Raw genomic sequence first — 18,937 nt, 5'->3', positions numbered from 1 at the left:
TCTAAGATAGGCCCAACAACATTGAAAGTATGTTTGAAAGGTGCGCTATGTCTGAGTTCTTCTGACATTCAGTGAGCAGGAGCACAGCTGAAAGTGGTGAAAATACACTGATGTGTAGAGGTGAAGTAAACTTCAGTAAGCAGGGTCCTGACTTTAAAGCTGTGATTTGTTATAGTAAATAGTGTAGTCTCCCTTACAAGGGAGGGAATCCTTCACTTATAAACAGATTTCTTTTTTACTTTCTGTTAAAAAAAAACATTATGGGATACTTGTGGGAATCCAAAGATTTTCTGTTACAGAAAGGATCAGAGATTGATCAGCAGCAGATATTCAAGGTGAATGCCTGTTGCTACCTTATCAAATGGTGTTTGCTACATCTATGCTTTACAAAATGACGTGTGTTCATGTGCAGTAGATGGGCAGCATAGGAAGTTCTCTCACATTTGGTTGTATAATCCAACCTGACTAGCTGAATGTCTTCTGGTGTGTAAGAATGTAATGTGTATATTTACAGCTGTATGTTTCACCTGCGTCTGCTTGCTTTTCATAATTCTGGTTCTGAATATGTAATTTCAGTAATTTGAATAATAATAATTTCCCCTCCCTCCCCCCCCTCCCCCCCCCCCCAAAAGGGTGGGGGGAAGTGTTGTAGATGCTAACGAGGCTGAACCTTGTAGTATTCAGAGGGGGGCACGGCAACAGGAAGAAAGAGGGGAGCAATGCAGATACACAGATATGACCCCTGAGGAAAGCATAGCTAAAGCATGCTGAATTCTTAACTTTTTAAATGGTTGGACAATGATAACATGGAGGAGAGGTTATGCTTGTGTTTCCACAGGTGCTGGACCATGATGGGTTCCGGCCAAAGTCATAAAGCCCTGCCTGACATCAACATCTGCTGCTGCTTCTTCAGATCTGTGACAACCTTCTGGGTGTCCTCCCAGCTGAAGCCCACAGAGGCAACCAGATACTGGATACTACAGCCAGTATCTCAGCACCAAGCAATGTGACAACTGCCTCAAAAAGTTTTTGATCTGTGGGCCAAAAGCTGCATGCCAAAAAGTCATGGGTTTAGTTTGATGGGCGGTACCAAGGTTTGGGACTGTGGGTCGGAAAGGTGACACAGATAATGGTGTTTTTTGGTTTTTGCATGTTTGTTGGTATCTACTCTTTATATTAATACCAAATGTTTGTTGTTCAGATTAATAAAGAAGGGGGAGTTGTGGGACAAAGAAAGTCATTGCCTAGCAAATGAGTAAACAAGCTTGGCAGCTACTTGCACCAGACATAAACAGGTGCCTGGTTGGTACGTGTCACCAGTGGGTTGTTGCACAGGTATAAAAGGTTGTAAGCACGTACAATCAAGGTCTTAAGCGTTTAAATATTGTGGACATGTTATAGTTCGTTGTTGAAAAGACATTTTTTTTCACAATGGCCTGAAAGAAGATAACTTAGTTTTTAAAGCCCTTCTTGAATTTTTAACATTCTTCTAGCAATAATACAGTGCAAAAATCTTTAATAATAATAAAAAAAAAAACAAAAAAAAAAACAGAAATATTACTAAAAAACAAATGCCCTACCCAAGTGACTGTGGAAACAAAAATAATATATTGAAAGCATAAAGAAAATTACTTCAATTTGTTTTTAAATACCAAAAGAAATTCCGCAGTCACAGAGGACAGCCAATTTAGCTAGATCAGAAATAGCACAGTTACAAAAATAAATGAGATTAGCAAGGAAATCATGAACAGTTAACTACAAAAACAGGAGTTAGGCAGTATAAAATACCTCCACATGATTGATTACTTTTTCTTCTGCATAGGTCTTTTTTCAATAAGAGCACAAAACACAATTCAGATACAGGACTGCCACTTTTTAAAACCTGATTTCTTAAGAGAATAACACTTAGGCAATCTCACTGTCTATACACATTTGAACTACTCTTTCAATCCACTGTCTAACTTCAATCTTGATTTCACAGAGCTGGAGGAATCTGCTATTTCAGACCTCTACTTTCCATGAAAAACGAAATCAACTTCTGTAAGGAAGATGGATACAAATTACTACTCCAACTGAGAGAAAGGCAGTTATCCATTCCTTTATTTCTTCAGACAGGCAGCATTTAGCACACAGGTGGCTCCAAACCAAACACAGAATACACTGCAATTCATACAGTCAAATTAGAAGACAAAAGGAAGTTCACAGCAATGTATGTGTGAGAGAGGAGCAGAGGGTGAAATATGGTATAAGGCTATGGCAGTCAGAAAGCTGTAGGTTTTGCTGCTTTTAAAGCTGTTACTTCTCAACATTTATAGGAGCTTCTTGAGCAACATTCAAAGACCATGATGAAAGCACATTTTCATCACTTCTCAGTACAATTATAAAAATGTTTTCAAAATTTCCTCCACTAATATTAAATTATCTCCTCTCTTTAAGTAAATATCTCTCCTCTAAAAAGCACCATATTAGAATTCACATTTTAAGATTTATGGAAATCTAGGTTAAGTTCACCTTCACTGGCAGACCTTCAGTTTCCCTACCAAAGAGTTGTTTCTGACTCACTTGCTGCATCCAAACTCAGCAGTGATTTCTTCTGCAGGTGTCATATGTTTTAAAATGGACATCCAGAGATCAGGTGACGCACTTAAAGATGGCTTGCAACAACTTTTGCTTAAGTGTCTCGCTCATCTTTTAGGGACAGAATCAAAATCTTTCTGTGTTAAAAACAACTTTTCAAATATCAATAAAACATCTTTCAAGCCAGCGTCATGAAGCTTAGAATGTTTCTGAAGTGCTCAAGAAGCAAGGATTCTGTAAAATCAACATCTTTTTCACTTCACAACTTTGAACAATACTCAACCTTTTAATGAATAATGTGTACAATTAGAATTGCCTTATTACATGATTGTGTATCACAATGAATACAGGACAAGGAGAACAAAAGCTCCAAAGGACTCTTCGCCAACACATCTTTGAAGCCTAGAACACAGGAAATATTTGACTCCATTTACTTAACTGCACATTTGTTACATTATGGTGAAGCTTCCTTTTAGCTGACAGGACAGACTTCACAAAATGGCTCAGGTTGGCGGGGGCCTCCGAAGGTCACCTAGTCCTTCTCAAGCAACCTCACTGAGAGCAAACAGCCCAGGCCCATGTCTAGACTGCTCATGAAGATCCCTAAGAAGGAGACTGCAAAACCTTTAAGCAACCTTTGCAGATGCTTCCTCAGCTCAGAATTGCTTCCTGATGTTCAGAGGGAAGGTCCTATGTGTTTTAGTTTGTGCCTGCTGTCTCTCTTTCCTGTCACTGATAAAGATGTTAAAGAGCACCGGTCCCAAGACATAGAGTCATTGATCACCACCCTCTCTATGTGGCCTTTCAACCAATTTCTTATCCATCGAGTGGTCCTCCCATCAAATCCACATCCCTCCAATTTGGAGATGAGGATGTTGTGGGGGACCATGTCAAAGGCCTTACCCAAGTCCAGGTAAATGTCATCGGTCACCTTCCCTTCATCAACCAATGCCGTCACTCCATCACAGAAGGTCACAAGATTGGTTAAGCATGACCTTCCCCTGGTGAAGCCGTGCTGGCTGTCTTGGATCACACGTTCATTCCTCATGTGATCGAGCATGTCTTCCAGGAGGATCTGTTCCATGATCTTCCCAGGCACAGAGGTGAGACTCACCAGCCTGTTGTTCCCCGGGTCCTCTCTGCTCCCATTCTTGCATATGGGAGTGACATGACCCTTGCCCTCCAGTCATCTGGGACTTCATCTGACAGCCACGACTTCTCAAATATGATGGAGAGCAGCTCAAATGAAGAAGCAGACAAAATATTCTAAAAACAGCTAGAAATCTTGTGATTGCTAGCACTCACTCTCAAGGGAGACTCCAAATTTCCAAATGCAATACAGCAAAGAAGGGACTTTCATTCAAGTACTAGAAATCCCTGTTTCATCACTTTTGTGATCTCTCTTTGTGACACCGCCATAGGTCTTCCATTAATCAACCCTGTGCATAACATCCTCAATGAGCTGCTGGTAGCTTTCTCTCTACCTCTTCCTCCTTCTAAGGTCATCCATTCTACTCTAGTAAAGTGGAGCCTCTCTCCCAGGTAGATGCTGACCTGCAAATGGGGACCCCAGTCATAGAACCCATAACCCTGTTACCAACACCATGTCTGTAGCCCATTACTGACCTTCCTATGAGTGTTCCTCAACTCCTTACATCCTTGTAAAATTAACATTGTATGTAATATAATACATACAGATTAGTATGTAGAACGAACACTGTCATAATTTCAACAGTTCAGAGAACTGCCATTTATAGACTTGATCAAAATAAGCACTTCACTGTTTAGAATAAGGTATATATAGAATAATCTGAATGAGTTACTGAATTAAATACTCTAGTTTAATAAGTATACGAAGGCTGGCAGTAAGGCAATACTGTGAAATTAGCCTTAGTCTGCAATGAAATAAACCTTAATTCTGAACAGTGTTTAACTGTTAAAAAAAGAATTTCCCTTATTTGACTGAGAGAAAATTTAACTCTTCAAAGAACCAAAACAAACTGAAAAACAGAGAAACACCCATAATGATTACACTTAACTGAGGCAAAAATTAATACTCTGAACACTGTCCAAAGGACATGATGGAAATTAAGTTCCCAAAACTCATAGGGCTCACAAAGTTTATATCTAAATTAACTTTAAAAGGAAGACAATGACTTCCAAGCTAACAGTTATAATCCTAATTTTTCTGCACTAGCCTCAAAAAAGGCATCTTAAAATCTTCTAAAAGATGAGACAAGTCTCATCTATCCTTTTATAAAACCATTTATTCTTTACATTATTATGAAAAAAATCACTGTAGTACAAAATTACAGCTACCACAAAGTATACCAACAATAATCATTTTTAGATGTGTTTATTATTAAAATAGTAATTGATTTAAAAATGCTATTTTTTTTAGAGTCAGAAGAGCAATGTAATATACATTGGAGAAGTACCACAAAGCTTTCATGGTAAGTAGCTGAGAATAACTTTAATTCTCAAAATTGTTCCTGTACATAATAATGAGCCAGCTTACTGTCCTTATTTAAACAACTGAACTAACTTTTAGAAGACAAACAAATTTATATAATTCTGTGAATTAGTTCCAACTGAGAATAGTGAAACACCAAATACAAATATTGGAACTGAAAAAGAAAAAAAAACCTCAAAACCAAGAGATGCAGAATCTGCTTCTGGTTTATCCCATGATCTTAAGAAGCATCCCCCTCTGTGCATTGTAAACTCATATTACGTAAAGCTTTCAAAATACTTAATAAAACTCTCCTAATAGCATTCCACAATGCTAATTTACACATGCTTTTTGGAAGAAAAATTTTAAATACTAAATATATTAAAATATATTAAATATTAAATATACTATAATAATAAAATAATCAAATATATTAAATATTAAAAAAATAAAATAAGTAGAAGGAAACCCAGTAAAGTGACTGGGGAAAAAAAAAAAAACAACACAACAAAACAGTGAGATGAGTTCAGCAATGACAGAAGCAAATTTTTACATATAGAACTGTATCTCTGGAGTCACTGAAGTATCCTGTTATGCACCTGATATTTAAAAACAGGTTTCAAGCAATATATTACTCTGTCAATGTTTTATCTCAGTCATATTATATTCACTGCACATAGGTGTAAAAATCTGGAAGTATGTACAGAAGTCACTAAACAAGCAAATCTGCAACAACACTGGGTTCAGCAGCACTCATTTCTCCATTCTGACTAGCAGGCCTACTTTGATACTCTACAGACAGATGTGTGAAGGGGTAGAAGTGAAAATCTCATGCACTGAAGAACTTAAATTCTAGACCTCATTGGATACCAACTGGTAAATGAACAACAAGAAGTACAATAGTCCTTCTATAGCATGAGATACATGGCAACGGCAGGTCAGAATCACAAGAGTTAAGCCATGCAGAAAAACTGCTACACCTTCAGGCATAGATCAGAAGAACTTCCTTATATTTATTTTTTTTTCTTGTTATCACCAAGAAAATCTGTTTTAACTCAAAGCAATTGTCTCCTTACAGATGTATATCTGCTGACACAATAACTTCAGTAATACAGACTACCGGTCTAATTTTCAGTTTTCCCTCTAGTTCTAGGTTTGATCTAACTGAACTTTAGGTTTTTTTTAGTCCAGTTCATCATCATTAGCCATGCTCAGTGTTTGGCCAAATTATTTTTTTCCTACCCATTAAATACATCACTGGCAAAGTCAAGGTGTATTTAACTACTGTAAATTCCAGTTAAAATTACAGGAAGGATTTGCTACCTGTAGGTTCACAAATAATGATGCAGTTCTACAGAAATAAGGAATGCTTATTATTTGTTAAGAATGCATTTCACACAGCCATTGTTAATATTCACAGTAAAATTCTAACTTGGGTGACCTACCCACCATATGCCACATACTCCAGCTTCGGTAACTCCCTATTACTAGGACAGTCATATGACTGACATATTTACATGAGCTTACAAAACTCAGTGAAACTAAGTGCTGTGGTCCCAGATGTTCTTTACATACAGAGTTTGTGTCCCTCTGCCTCTTGTCTGAACCGTTTCTATCTGTAAAGCTGACTTGAGGGCATAAAACTAATCAGATTTGGGGGAATATGAGAGGGAGAGAGAGAAAAAAAAAAGGGCCTATGTTGTTTCTGCCTGACTAGTTAAAAAAAGACACACAAAAAAACCTGGTGTAAATAATAAGCTGGCATTGTCCACACAAAATATTGCAATGAATCTCAGAGGTGAAAAAGATTAGAATCAGTATTCTCTGTGGTGTAGGCTGCCACAGAATCAAAAGCTTAAGCCAGCATACTAGTTTGAATATTTTACAGGTAAATGAGACGATCTACCAAAATAAACTCCAATTTTTAGGAGTTTCTTAAAACTTAATTTGAAAAACAAATACTAACTTGGGAATTTACAAATTTTAGAAGTAGGTAAATTTTCCCCCATCTACTTTTTAAAACATTTATCTCTTGACAGACTAACAGACCATATGCTTTCAATGGAACCTGAAAAAGTCAAATACACTGTCCCTGTTCCATTTGTTTATGACAAACTTTGACCCCCATACCCAAATTCAAGAAATCCCTAACATCATTTTTAAATTGTTATCCCAAGAAATACAAACTCCCTAACATCAGAAAGAAATGCAATGTCTTGATAAATAAAAAAATACTTGACTTATACTTTTGACTCACCGTTAATTAAGAAGATCTGTAGTCTTCTTCTTCTTATACCATTTCATGTAATAACAACTGAATATTGTACAAATACCTGCTACCAGATACAAGTTATCATTGTATTTACCTCTTTAATTTTGTTCCTCTTCTCTCGAATATCTGGGTCTGCTGGTTCTCCACCATTTATCCCTATAAGATTTGGTAAAGGAACAAGGGGTAGTGGCTTGCTGTCTTTCTTTTTCAATTCTTGCACTACTTTGTTCTTTTCAGTCTGAATCTCAGCTTGAATCTCATCACGCGATTTTTTCAATTTCTCCTTCGCCTCTTCCAGGGCCTTTTCATGATCTGCTCGAATCTTGTTTCTCAGGCGTTCCTCTTCTTCTCTAGAGACACAAATGCTAGTCAGCAACTCTTCACTGAAAAATACATCAGTTATAAACATACTGAAGCTTCAAAGCAGAAGCCATATTCCAAGTTGGTTTACTCTAGTAATTCTAATGATTCTGACAAGTTTCTACACTATTTTTGCAACAAACCTCAGAAGATAATTACACATATTGCATTGTGAGAAGAGAGTTTTCTGGATTACACCTTTGCTCATCTGCTCAAGAATTCAGAAAGTGAAAAGGCCTACATCCTGTATTTCAGTTGCAGGATATGTGCATAAGTGCATCTAACAGTAAATTGGTCTTAAAAATATAAATATAATCAAAGGGGTTCTTCCTCACCTTCTGCACAACAGGTACATCATATGTCAAGATCTGAAGTAATGGCTACAGAAAACTGCATTAACTATCTTTATGAGCAATGAGGTTGCAAATTGCAACACATGAGGTTTTGCCTTGAATTCAACACTTTTCATTTCAAACAGTACAGTCTATGAACCTCACAAGTTAAAGACAGAATTACACAGCAATTTAAGAACATAAAGGCTTCTAATAAAGTATGGCTTTGAAAAATCACTGTTGCCAAAGCCCACAATAACTTGTTCTGAACACAATCTTCCACTGCAATCTTTAATGAACAAAAGAAGTTGAGATACAAACACATAAAATAAAGATTACTGTCTTTAAGTCATTGTTGGGAGGTTATTCTAACAACAAATGAAAAATGGCCTGAAAATACATCCAAGGCATTAGAAAAATACACATTAGACTCTCAGTATAACACAAACGTTTTACAGTTAAAAGGAATACAGAGTTGTTCAACGACTATGTAAGATAAGACAATTGCAGGGAATAAAACAATATACACTCTTCCTTCTGCCTCCCTGGACAAAAATGCTTCTTCCTTCAAAACAATTAAGGAGGAAGACAGTGAATAATAGAAAGGAAAGAAGGCACACAGCATACCAAGAAGTCAGAGATACCAAGTTAGAGATACCAAACTTGGCCTAACAGCTTTTAGAAGTTGTCCTAAATCACATTTTTTTCCATTGCATTGAAAAAGTATTGCCCCCAACAAAAGGGGGCAAACACCATCTGACACATGACAATCAGAAACTAATCCAAAACTTAGAGAAAACACAAACACTAGATCAACAATTGTCAATTATGTATTTACAAAGAAAAGACTTTTTTTCCTACAAAGCTTATTAAAAATATTTCCCATCTATGATAAACCAGTAACATTCCAGAGATTCGACCAAACTAAGTATCAGATTGAGGGGCTGTGCTAGTGTATTTATGTTGCAGTAATTAGGGATATGGACAGAGCTTGCCAAGCTTTCAAAGTGTAGCAGAACAGTTTCTATTAACCTCATACATCAAGATCGTGTCCTGTTGATTACAGAACACTGCTTCTTTACATCCTTATCAAAAAAAGAAAAGTCAAAGAATAAAGCCAAAATGTTACGTTATACACAAGGGCTGCTCTGGAAGTGCTGTCTCTTATTTTATTATGTTGGCCCACAACATCAGAAGCAGACAGTGGTGGCATGGTAGTAGAGCCTGAACCTTCCCATTAACATTCCATTACATTTTGTTGTCATGTGGCAGACAGTAGCAGAGAGGCAGTCTGGCAAAGTGGCATCTGACATGGAAGTGTGTATGAAGCAAAGGTGTGGAACTGAACTCCTCCACGTGGAAAAATGGCACCCAATGACACCCACTGGTGCTTACTAAACGTTCACAGAGACCAAATAATCAATGTGAGCACAGTGATGTAGTGGTGCATTTCAGCAGTGGAGACAGCAATGTGAAAAACAAGCCACATTCCAGTCATGTGCTGCTGTTACACCACAAAATGCATAGTGTCTCAATCAGCTCATCTGTGCAAATTAGCAGATTATTACCAGAGAACTGCATGAATAAGCTTCAATGCATTGAAAACTACAGTGGCAATGTTGGAGCACTGCAAGGCTTGTGCCAGGTGGGTCCCATGAATGCTCACAAGGGAACAGAAATAACACCATATCCAAGTTTTTCAAGACGTACTGACTCAACACAAGGCTGAAGATGACTGCTTTCTGGATCACATCATTACTAGTTACAAGACATAGTGTCACCACTATGGACCAGATTCAAAACAACAGTCTGCAGAGTGGTAATATGGTGGAGTCACTGTCCCTGATAGTGTTCAGCAGGCATCTGGATGAGGAGCTAAGAGAACTGGTTTAGTGGTTTGTTGTATCTACGGTAATGGGAGGATGGTTGCCCTAGATGATCTTGTAGGTTCTTTCCAACCTTGTGATTCTATGATCCCCATCAAAGAAAATGTTCAAGATGCAGCCTTCAATAGGTAAAGTGAGGTGCACAGTCTTTTGGAATAGGAAAAGAGTGAGCCTTCTGGATTCCCTGGAACTCATCAATGCTGACTGCAGCACAACACCGCTGACTAAGCTGAAGGCTCAAACTTCCAGAGTCAGGCCAGAGAAGACAACCTCTCTCTTACAACACAATAATACCAGGCCCCATAGCATGGGGCACAATGGAGCACAATGCCAGTCTTGGCTGGACTATCCTACCATGCTAACAGTATAGTCCAGATTTGGCATCTCCTGACTTCCATCTGTTTGAGTCAATAAAAGATGGACTGCATGGGCAAAATCTTCCTAGCAGGGACATGACAGCAGTTGTGAAGGAAGGGGCAAGAGGGGGAGGCTGGAAAATCACCTCCACTGCTGCTTTATTTTTTTTTAATGAGCACGGCATGCAGGGCCTTAATCATTGCTTATGAAAATGCATAGTTTATAGTAGACTGTTGAGAAAGAGTTTTGTGGCTGAGAACTGATTCTACCAAACAGTATTACTGTACTCTTTGTATCTGTTGTAGTTTCCACTGATATGAGCAGGAGGCACCACTTTTGGAGCAACCTACATGTTTTAGAAGGAAGTAATTGTGCTCTTTCTACAGTGACTAGTGCAATTTTAATAATGGCTACTGGGATGATTCAAGTACCAATACAGACATGCTTTACCTGAGGCATGTATAGCAACCTGTTAAATCAGTCTTGATGGACTGCAACTTGCAACTTTTTTAATGCATATTTAGTTCTCAATTGAACAAAATCTGACATCACTTGATAACATGAATGTTCTCATCAATATGTTTTGTTACACAAACTGAACTTAGTTTTTTCTTAAGTGTTATGAGGCTTGCATTAAAAAGAAATATAGTAGCATTGTTACCTTTTTTTATGTCAGCATGATTAACACAATGCAATGTTTTAACAGACACACTGACTGAAAGGCTTTCAAACAGAAGTTCTTCAGCCATTTTCATCAGTATCATCCATGGCACATTCACATTTCTCCTAAACAACGTAAAATGAAGGACTGAGTTCCTCTTTATATCAAATTCCATTACATTAATACTGTTGAACAGTCAACAGTCCTTCTTTCCTTCAAATGCAGTGCAAAGAAACAACTTTCAGAGTTGCGAAATACTATCATAAAAAGGGAAAATAAAGATAACTTTTACATTTTCCAAGACCCACTTGTGGAAGAGAATAGCTGTCTCACAATTATGTAAAAGCTGCTCATACTCTAATGTGGTAGCAACATTCTTGTTTCTGTAATGGCTGAAGTTGAAAATTCATATCAATTATTAAGATTTGAAACCTTAAGTTTGTAGTCCTGAAAGCTTTTCCAAAGTGTTTTGATTCTTAAATGTTCAGTGACTGGTCAGTGTATTTGCAAAGTATGTTTCTTCTATTCAAAATGCAGCTTCTGCAGACCTGTGATATAGTCTTTATCTCCCGTCAAGAACTACTAATGGTTTTGCTAACACATTTAAATTCTTTTTCCAAAGAATCAGCCTCACTGAAAAAAAGCAAATTTTTTAATAAGAAAATGATAACTATGCATCTTTCAGAACTTAATAAAGGGAATGCCCACTGTACTTCCACATTTGCCTAGTTTGTAGAGGATGCTTTACAATAAGTGTACTTTATTCATTAATAAAGCTTCGTCACTCTGGCATCCTCGCCTACTTCCAGATTCAAGCTGCACGAAACAGCTGTAATTCAGAAAAAGAGTTCTGAACTCACACCTGTTACCACTGCAGAAATCAGTAAGTAAATGTACAGAATCTGCAATTCCTACAGCACTATCATTCAATTAGATTCACTAAAGAAGTTGGAACAAAGAATTCTTCATTCACTCAGCAGAATACTTCAGCTCATATTTTGCTCACTATAACTTCCTGAAAGGAGGTTGTAGTGAGCTGGGGGTCAGCCTCTTCTCTCATGTCATTAGTGATAGGACTAGAGGGAATGGATTCAAGCTGTGGCAGGGGAGATTCAGGCTGGACATTAGGAAATATTACTTCTCAGAAAGGGTGGTCAGGCACTGGAATGGACTGCCCAGAGAGGTGGTGGAGTCACCGACCCTGGGGGTGTTCAAGGAAAGACTGGATGTTGTGTTGAAGCACATGGTTTAGTGGGAACTACTGGTGATAGGTGAACGGTTGGACTGGATGATCTTTTAGATCTTTTCCAACCCTGGTGATTCTGTGATTCAGTGCTTGAAGAAAATATGCAGAGACTCAATAGAGATGAAAAATGCTAGCACTAACTGTATGATCAGCCCAAAGTCTTCCAGAAAGTGACATTTTTGAGACAAACATGTGAAAACAGTAAGATGAAGGAAAAGGTCAACAGGTATTTGAGGGAATTTACAGAGGACAGTACAAGAGCTTCTTCTGCAGACAGATATTCACTGTGCAATTACCAATGATGGACAGCTTGAGCTGCTAGAAATGTCACTGAATGTTCCAGCTGAAGATATATTTTACCAAATAGACTGATGTATAAGACCTTAGTGGAAGAAAAACGCCCCTAAAGATGAGTATCACATTTCTTCTGAGTTCTTAAGCAATATGATAGAAGTGAAAACGCAATGAAGTTGTGAAGAAAATATTGGAAACATGACCGATTGAAACTCCCCTGCATCCCCCAAAGTGGTATTCAAATGCCAACAAGCTTCCCACCCAGCATAAGAAAGTCAGCAAGAGTTCAATATGTGCAATTATCATTACATTCAGATACTCAAAGAAAAGAGACCCCAGAAGACCAAAGAACATATTCTCATTCTGTTTAAAAAAGACTGGAAACAACTGCAGAACAAACATATCAAAACACATCAAATAGTTTCCATATCCAACTAACATCCCTGCCTCAGGGGACACTAGCAAACAAGAACATTATCAAGCATTCTGAGAAAAATCATCTAAAAGCTTACTTAAAGCAAGAGCTGCTACAAAGGCTACACAGAATCACAGCAGTTGAAAGGGACATCTGGACATCACCTATTCCAACTCCTTCACTCAGCAGGTTCCCTACAGGTTAGGCAGGAAAGCAACCACACAGGTTTTTAATATCTCCAGAGAAGGAGACAGCGACTCCAGGCAGCTTGCTCCAGTGTTTTGTTATCTTCAAACTAATGACGTTTTTCCTCATGTGAAGATGGAACTTCCTATGTATGTCCCAGTTTACACCACTGCCCTTTGTACTGCTGCTGGGCTCCACTTCAAAAAGCCTGACCCCATCTACTTGACTCCCATCCTTAAGATGTTTACAAGTATTGGTGAGATCCTCACTCAGTCATCTCTTTCCCAAGCTAACCAGTCCCAGGTCTCTCAGCCTTTCCTCACGATGGAGATGTTCCAGGCCCTTAATCATCTTTGTGGCTCTAACAGATCCCTGTCTTTCTTGAACTGAGGAACCAGAAGAACTGGGCACAGTACTCCAGATGCAGCCTCATCAAAGCAGAGTAGAGAGGGAAGATCATCTCCTTTGACCTGCTAGCCATGCTCTTTTTAATGGACCTTAGAATAGTACTGGCCTTGGCCATATGTAAGGGCACACTGCTGGCTCGTGGTCATCCTGTTTTCTACCAGCACACCCACGTCCTTCTCTGCAGAGTTCCTGTCCAACAGGTCAACCCCTAATCTCTACTGATACATGCTGTTATTCCTCCCCAGGTGTAGGACTCCACACTTGCCCTTGTCGAACCTGAAAAGGTTCCTCTTCACACAACTCTCCAGCCTGTCCAAGTCTTGCTGGATAACAGCACAGCCTTCTGGTATGACATCCATCCTCCCAGCTTTGTATCATCAGCAAACTTCAAGGATACATACTATCCCTTTATGTCACTGATGAAGATGTTAAACACCAGATCCTGGCTTATCCTACAGTCTCTAGACAGTTGAGTGGTCCAAAAACCACAAAACTACATTGGTAGCCACTTTAAAACAAGCAATATTGAAAGGATTGATGATTAGGCTGTCTTCTATGGCCAGAAAGAACCGTCAAGACCCAATAATCAGTCTGAAATCAAACAGAATAGCCCAAGTTGGAAGGGATCTCAAGGATCATGAATCTCCAACCCCTGTGCCACAGGCAGACCCACCAACCTCCACATTAAATACTAGACCAGGCTGCTCAGGGCCCCATCCAACCTGGCCTTTAACACCTCCAGGGACAGGGCATCCACAACCTCTTTGGGCAGCCTGTTAAAGCACCTCACCACTATCATAGTAAAGAAATTCCCCCTAATATCCAACCTAAATCTTCCCTCCTTCAACTTAAAACAGTTTCCCCATGTCCTGCCATTATCTATCCTTTCAAAGAGTAGAAACAAGGGTATACCAGAAACAGGTGCACATTTTTTTTTTTGAACAATTACTGTCATTAACTGTTGCAGCTGCTTATGCAAGAGCACCAAACAGTCTCCACAAGCAGACAAAATGTCATTCAGAGAAGGTTGCAAATTGTAAGGCTTGATAGCAGAATCACCAAATGAAACAATACGCTACAAATATGCATGAGGCATGACCTTCTAGAGAGCAAGCACTAAAGCTTCACACACCAGGATGAATTTTAATATAATCTTTCCTATCTTCTGTGACAAAACAGGTTTTTTGTTTTGTTTTTTTACAAATCAGTTACTCAAAGCAAAGATGCCTTCATGCTTGTATATAAGAGTCAGAAATCAAAGTGAAAATTAAGCTAAGTAAGGAAAACTGGCCACCAGCAACTGTTCCCCCATACATAGAAATACAGCAATGGGTTACTTAAATCACTTTTACTATTGTTTGTTTGCTTGCATTATTGTTTGCATTCTCAACAGATGGGTAGACAACAACAAATTTTGTTACTCAGTGCCTTGAAAACATTACATGCTAAGTACAGAACAGTATTTTCCCTCAAGCCTGACAACAACAACTATATATTTATAAATATACATTTATAATATATAACATATTTATTATATATATATACACACACACATTTATAGCCTTACATACAATTTGATAACATCCACTCACATCACAAGCCCATAATGTTCTCCTAGTATATGGAGAAGCACACCTTCATGCCATGCAAAGGCACTAGTTCAACATCTACTGCCTCTCATTGCCCAGAAAACTAACCAAAGGTGTAGGTTTCTTGAGTGGTTACGGTCAGACAATGGTGACAGTTGAAGTAATTTCTAGCAGATGGTTATATTTGCACATGACATGATTACTGATTGGCAAACACAAATTAGAGGTTTTTTTTAAATTCAAGTCCTCTTATCCCTCTCTCCTTCCACTGCACTTCCCTTTAATCTCTGCGTTCCTATCTCCTGCCTTACTTCACTGTTATTCATATCAAGCTATCCTCTGCTAGCTTGCTTCCTTGGTGTTCTTCAGTGATACAGCTCCCATTTTAAACACTAGCTCTCCTCACTTCCATGCATCAGATTCTTTGTGGTAGAAAGAAGAGGGGAACATCTGTGTCAATGTCTCCTTTAATTTTAAATAGCCCCTCTTAAAGTCTATAGAGGCTTCCTGCAAACAAACTTCTCACTTGTGAACAATAAAATGAGTCAGCTGGAACAGACCTGCAGAAAACACTGAGTACAACTGCTTGACCACTTCAGGGCTAACCAGAAGTTAAAGCATACTGAAGTGGGCACTGTCCAAACTCCCCTTGAACACTGACAGGTATGGGGCACAACCTACCTCTCTTGGAAGCCTATTGAAGCGTTCGATCATCCTCACAGAAAAATAAATGTTTCCTAATGCCAAGTCTGAACCCCTCTGGTACAGCCATTCCCACATGTCCTGTCATCAGTTCCCAGAAGAAACCAGCACCTCCCAGTGATGTTGCTTGGGTTTTTTTGGTTTATTTTTTGAATCTAAGTCTAAGAATCTGCACCAAAATCCCATTACTCTGGACCTGCTCTCATCTAAGCCACCACCTCAGCCTCTGACATTCCTTTGCAGACAGCTGGGTTTCACCTTGAAGTAAATGAGGCATAACTTTTCATTCTCCTCTCAAATTTTCTGTTCAACAGTAGAAATTCCTCTATTGTCTAGATAAACCGCGTCTTGGCATTTTCTCCAAGAACTCTACTACACTTAAATTGTTCTGTCTTGTTTCCACATATTTTTAGTGGTCTAAGTTTGTGATATATATTTCTGTAGGCACAATGGAAAGAAAAATGAAATGACCAACTTTTGCTAATTAGTTATATTCACTCCTTTCCATGGTTGATCACTAACAGCCAATGCTTCCTGCTCTTTATCTTTTCCTTCCTAATTATTTTCCTCCTTCTTGTGATTTAGGCAGTGCTTCTGGATACAGCTCTGAAATAAGAATCAGTAAAAAACTGGAAGAATATACTTAAAAATTTAAAAACAAAGAATGAATGGGCACACAGACAACTCCAGAAGGGGCTGAAGAGTTGAAGCACATCCCTTATGCACAAAAGGCAAGCCCACTGCAAAACTAAAAGCCAGCAAATCCAAATTCAAGTTGACCGTATAGGCTATCACAGTGCTTTCAGGTGCCAAGAAAGCCATTTACTGAAGTTTCATTTGCTGAAGGCAGAGATTTTCTGCAAACAGCTTCCAGTGACTACATTCATAAGAGTGGCTAAACATTTGTAAAAGCTAAGAAACTTCGACTTTCTTAGCTCATGCAGGTTTTCCAGATGAACCAGATTAACAATTGCAGGAATATATGGTTTTGTTCTGTTTTCCATTTCAACAGCAATTAACAAATATTTCATCGGTGAATAAACAAGCAGAAATTACACACTATTTCACACACTTTCAACAATGCATACGCAAACTTACTCTATTTTGTGAAGTCTCAGCGTCACTCAAAAAACAAAGGTTAGAAAAAACAATGGATGCATAAAGTTGAATAATAATGTAGTTTTCAGTCACTGCAGGTCAATCAAAAACTTCACCCTCAGATTATTTTCCTTTGTATGATGCAAAATGTAACGCAATTAGATCTGCCTCAAGGCAATAACAATCAAAGATAGGCACTATATAATTTAATGGCTGTAGCCAATTACTCATGTGGCATATTACAACTGTGCAGAGCCTCAAATTTAACTGAGAAAACATTTATTAATAACATAAAAGATAATTTTAGGAATCAGTCTCATTAAAAAAAATACTCAAAAGTCTACGCCCTACTAGAAAACTCTGAAAGTTAGGAATTCTTTGCATTTTATCAAGAAAGCCGAATCAGAGCAATGTTGCCACCTGCTCTGTGTAAGACAATACAAAACAGCATCTTGTCTCCTAGCACCATGTTAACTGAAGCACATTATTCCAATGGACTAGGAGAAACAGAAAAGGAAACTAGTATTGGAAAAGAGAATTTGGTCAGATAAAAAGTTGAAAATGCATATTTCCAGATGCTCATTTCATTTTGACGTAAGATACAAAATGCATCAAAATACTAACAGCATACTTTTAATTCCAAGCCACATAAGTCTATTTCAATTAATGGTGTCAAGAGACAGAATTTTCCACTTTAAAGCACTATCTAGCTGTTGCTGTACAAGTTTAGATACACATATAGCAATGTATTTAGACTACTGAACACAGAATGGGCAAACATCCTGCATGCTAGATTAGAATCACAGAATTGCTCAGGTTGGAAAAGACCTTCAAGATCATCAAGTCCAAAGACAACCTAACCATAGTACCCTAACTCTAACAACCCAGAGGGAATGGTTTCAAGCTATGGCAGGGGAGATTCAGGCTGGACGTTAGGAAGTATTACTTCTCAGAAAGGGTGGTCAGGCAATGGAATGGACTGCCCAGGGAGGTGGTGGAGTCACCGACCCTGGGGGTGTTCAAGGAAAGACTGGATGTTGTGTTGAGGGACATGGTTTAGCGGGAGCTATTGGTAATAGGTGAACGGTTGGACTGGATGATCTTTTAAGTCTTTTCCAACCTTGGTGATTCTATGATTCTATGAACCCTCCGCTAAATCATGTCCCTGAGCACCACATCCAAACGGTTTTTAAACACATCCAGAGATGGTGACTTGACCACCTCCCTGGGAAGCCTATTCCAGTGTTTAAGTACCCTTTCTGTAAAGAAGTTCTTCCTGATATCCAACCTAAACCTCCGCTGGCACAACGTGAGGCCATTTCTCCTCATCCTGTCAGCAGTGAGAAGAGAACAACCCCACTCTCCCTACAATCACCTTTCAGGTATTTGAAGATATTAATAAGGCCTCACCTCAGCCTCCCCTTCCCCAGACTAAACAGATTCTTTCCTGATTTACAAGACCTAGAGTTTGATCAAAGAATGATACATAGCTGGTCCTGAGACACTGAGAGAGCAGTTACATATAACTGGGTTCTCATACAATAGCTCAGCAACATCTGTTTCGCATTAAAAGCACATCTTTACAAAAAAAGTACATTTACATGTGAGATGGACAAAGCAGTCCCACTGCTGTCAGTAGCACAGATTGGTTACTGAAACATATCCTCAAGCATGAGGAACCAGAGCTTTCCTGTTATGCAGCATCAAGCTCTTAAATACTACTTCACACCCAGCTTGCTATTACTGTCAAAAATAAGAACCCCATAAATAAACTTAAAAAGGCAGAAACACAACAACACAAGCCAAGAAGAAAAAAAGGTGGTGCAGTCTATAATCAGGTCTGTATCACAGAAGTTCTCACAAAATAAAACAAAGCACTGCAGTATTATCCACATCATACCAAATTCATCTTTTACAGAGATCAACTTGCTACAATCCTCATTGTTTGTTTTACTTTATTCTACAAAAGAAATAAATACATACATACATTTTTCAGAATGATTAAGACAAACTTGCTTTGATGGCAACTTTTTTCCCAGCATAACCACAAACCTATTCAAGCTGCCTGATATCCCATTAAACAGAATCGTAAGATTAGTCAG

At 38.5% G+C, this 18,937-nt stretch overlaps 1 protein-coding gene across 1 annotated transcript in view; it reads right to left on the bottom strand.

The window, feature by feature from the left end:
• MAN1A2 (mannosidase alpha class 1A member 2) overlaps positions 1-18,937 on the bottom strand; it is a 126,374-nt gene that overhangs the window by 89,410 nt on the left and 18,027 nt on the right. Inside the window, exon 2 of the mRNA XM_072339587.1 lies at positions 7,396-7,651. Within this exon, the coding sequence (XP_072195688.1) occupies positions 7,396-7,651 (256 nt within the window). The remainder of the gene's footprint in view (positions 1-7,395; positions 7,652-18,937) is intronic.

The sequence above is a fragment of the Excalfactoria chinensis genome, chromosome 1, assembly GCF_039878825.1.
Source record: "Excalfactoria chinensis isolate bCotChi1 chromosome 1, bCotChi1.hap2, whole genome shotgun sequence".
In the NCBI taxonomy this organism is placed as follows: Eukaryota; Metazoa; Chordata; class Aves; order Galliformes; family Phasianidae; genus Excalfactoria; species Excalfactoria chinensis.
This window is presented reverse-complemented; position numbering and strand designations above follow the sequence as displayed.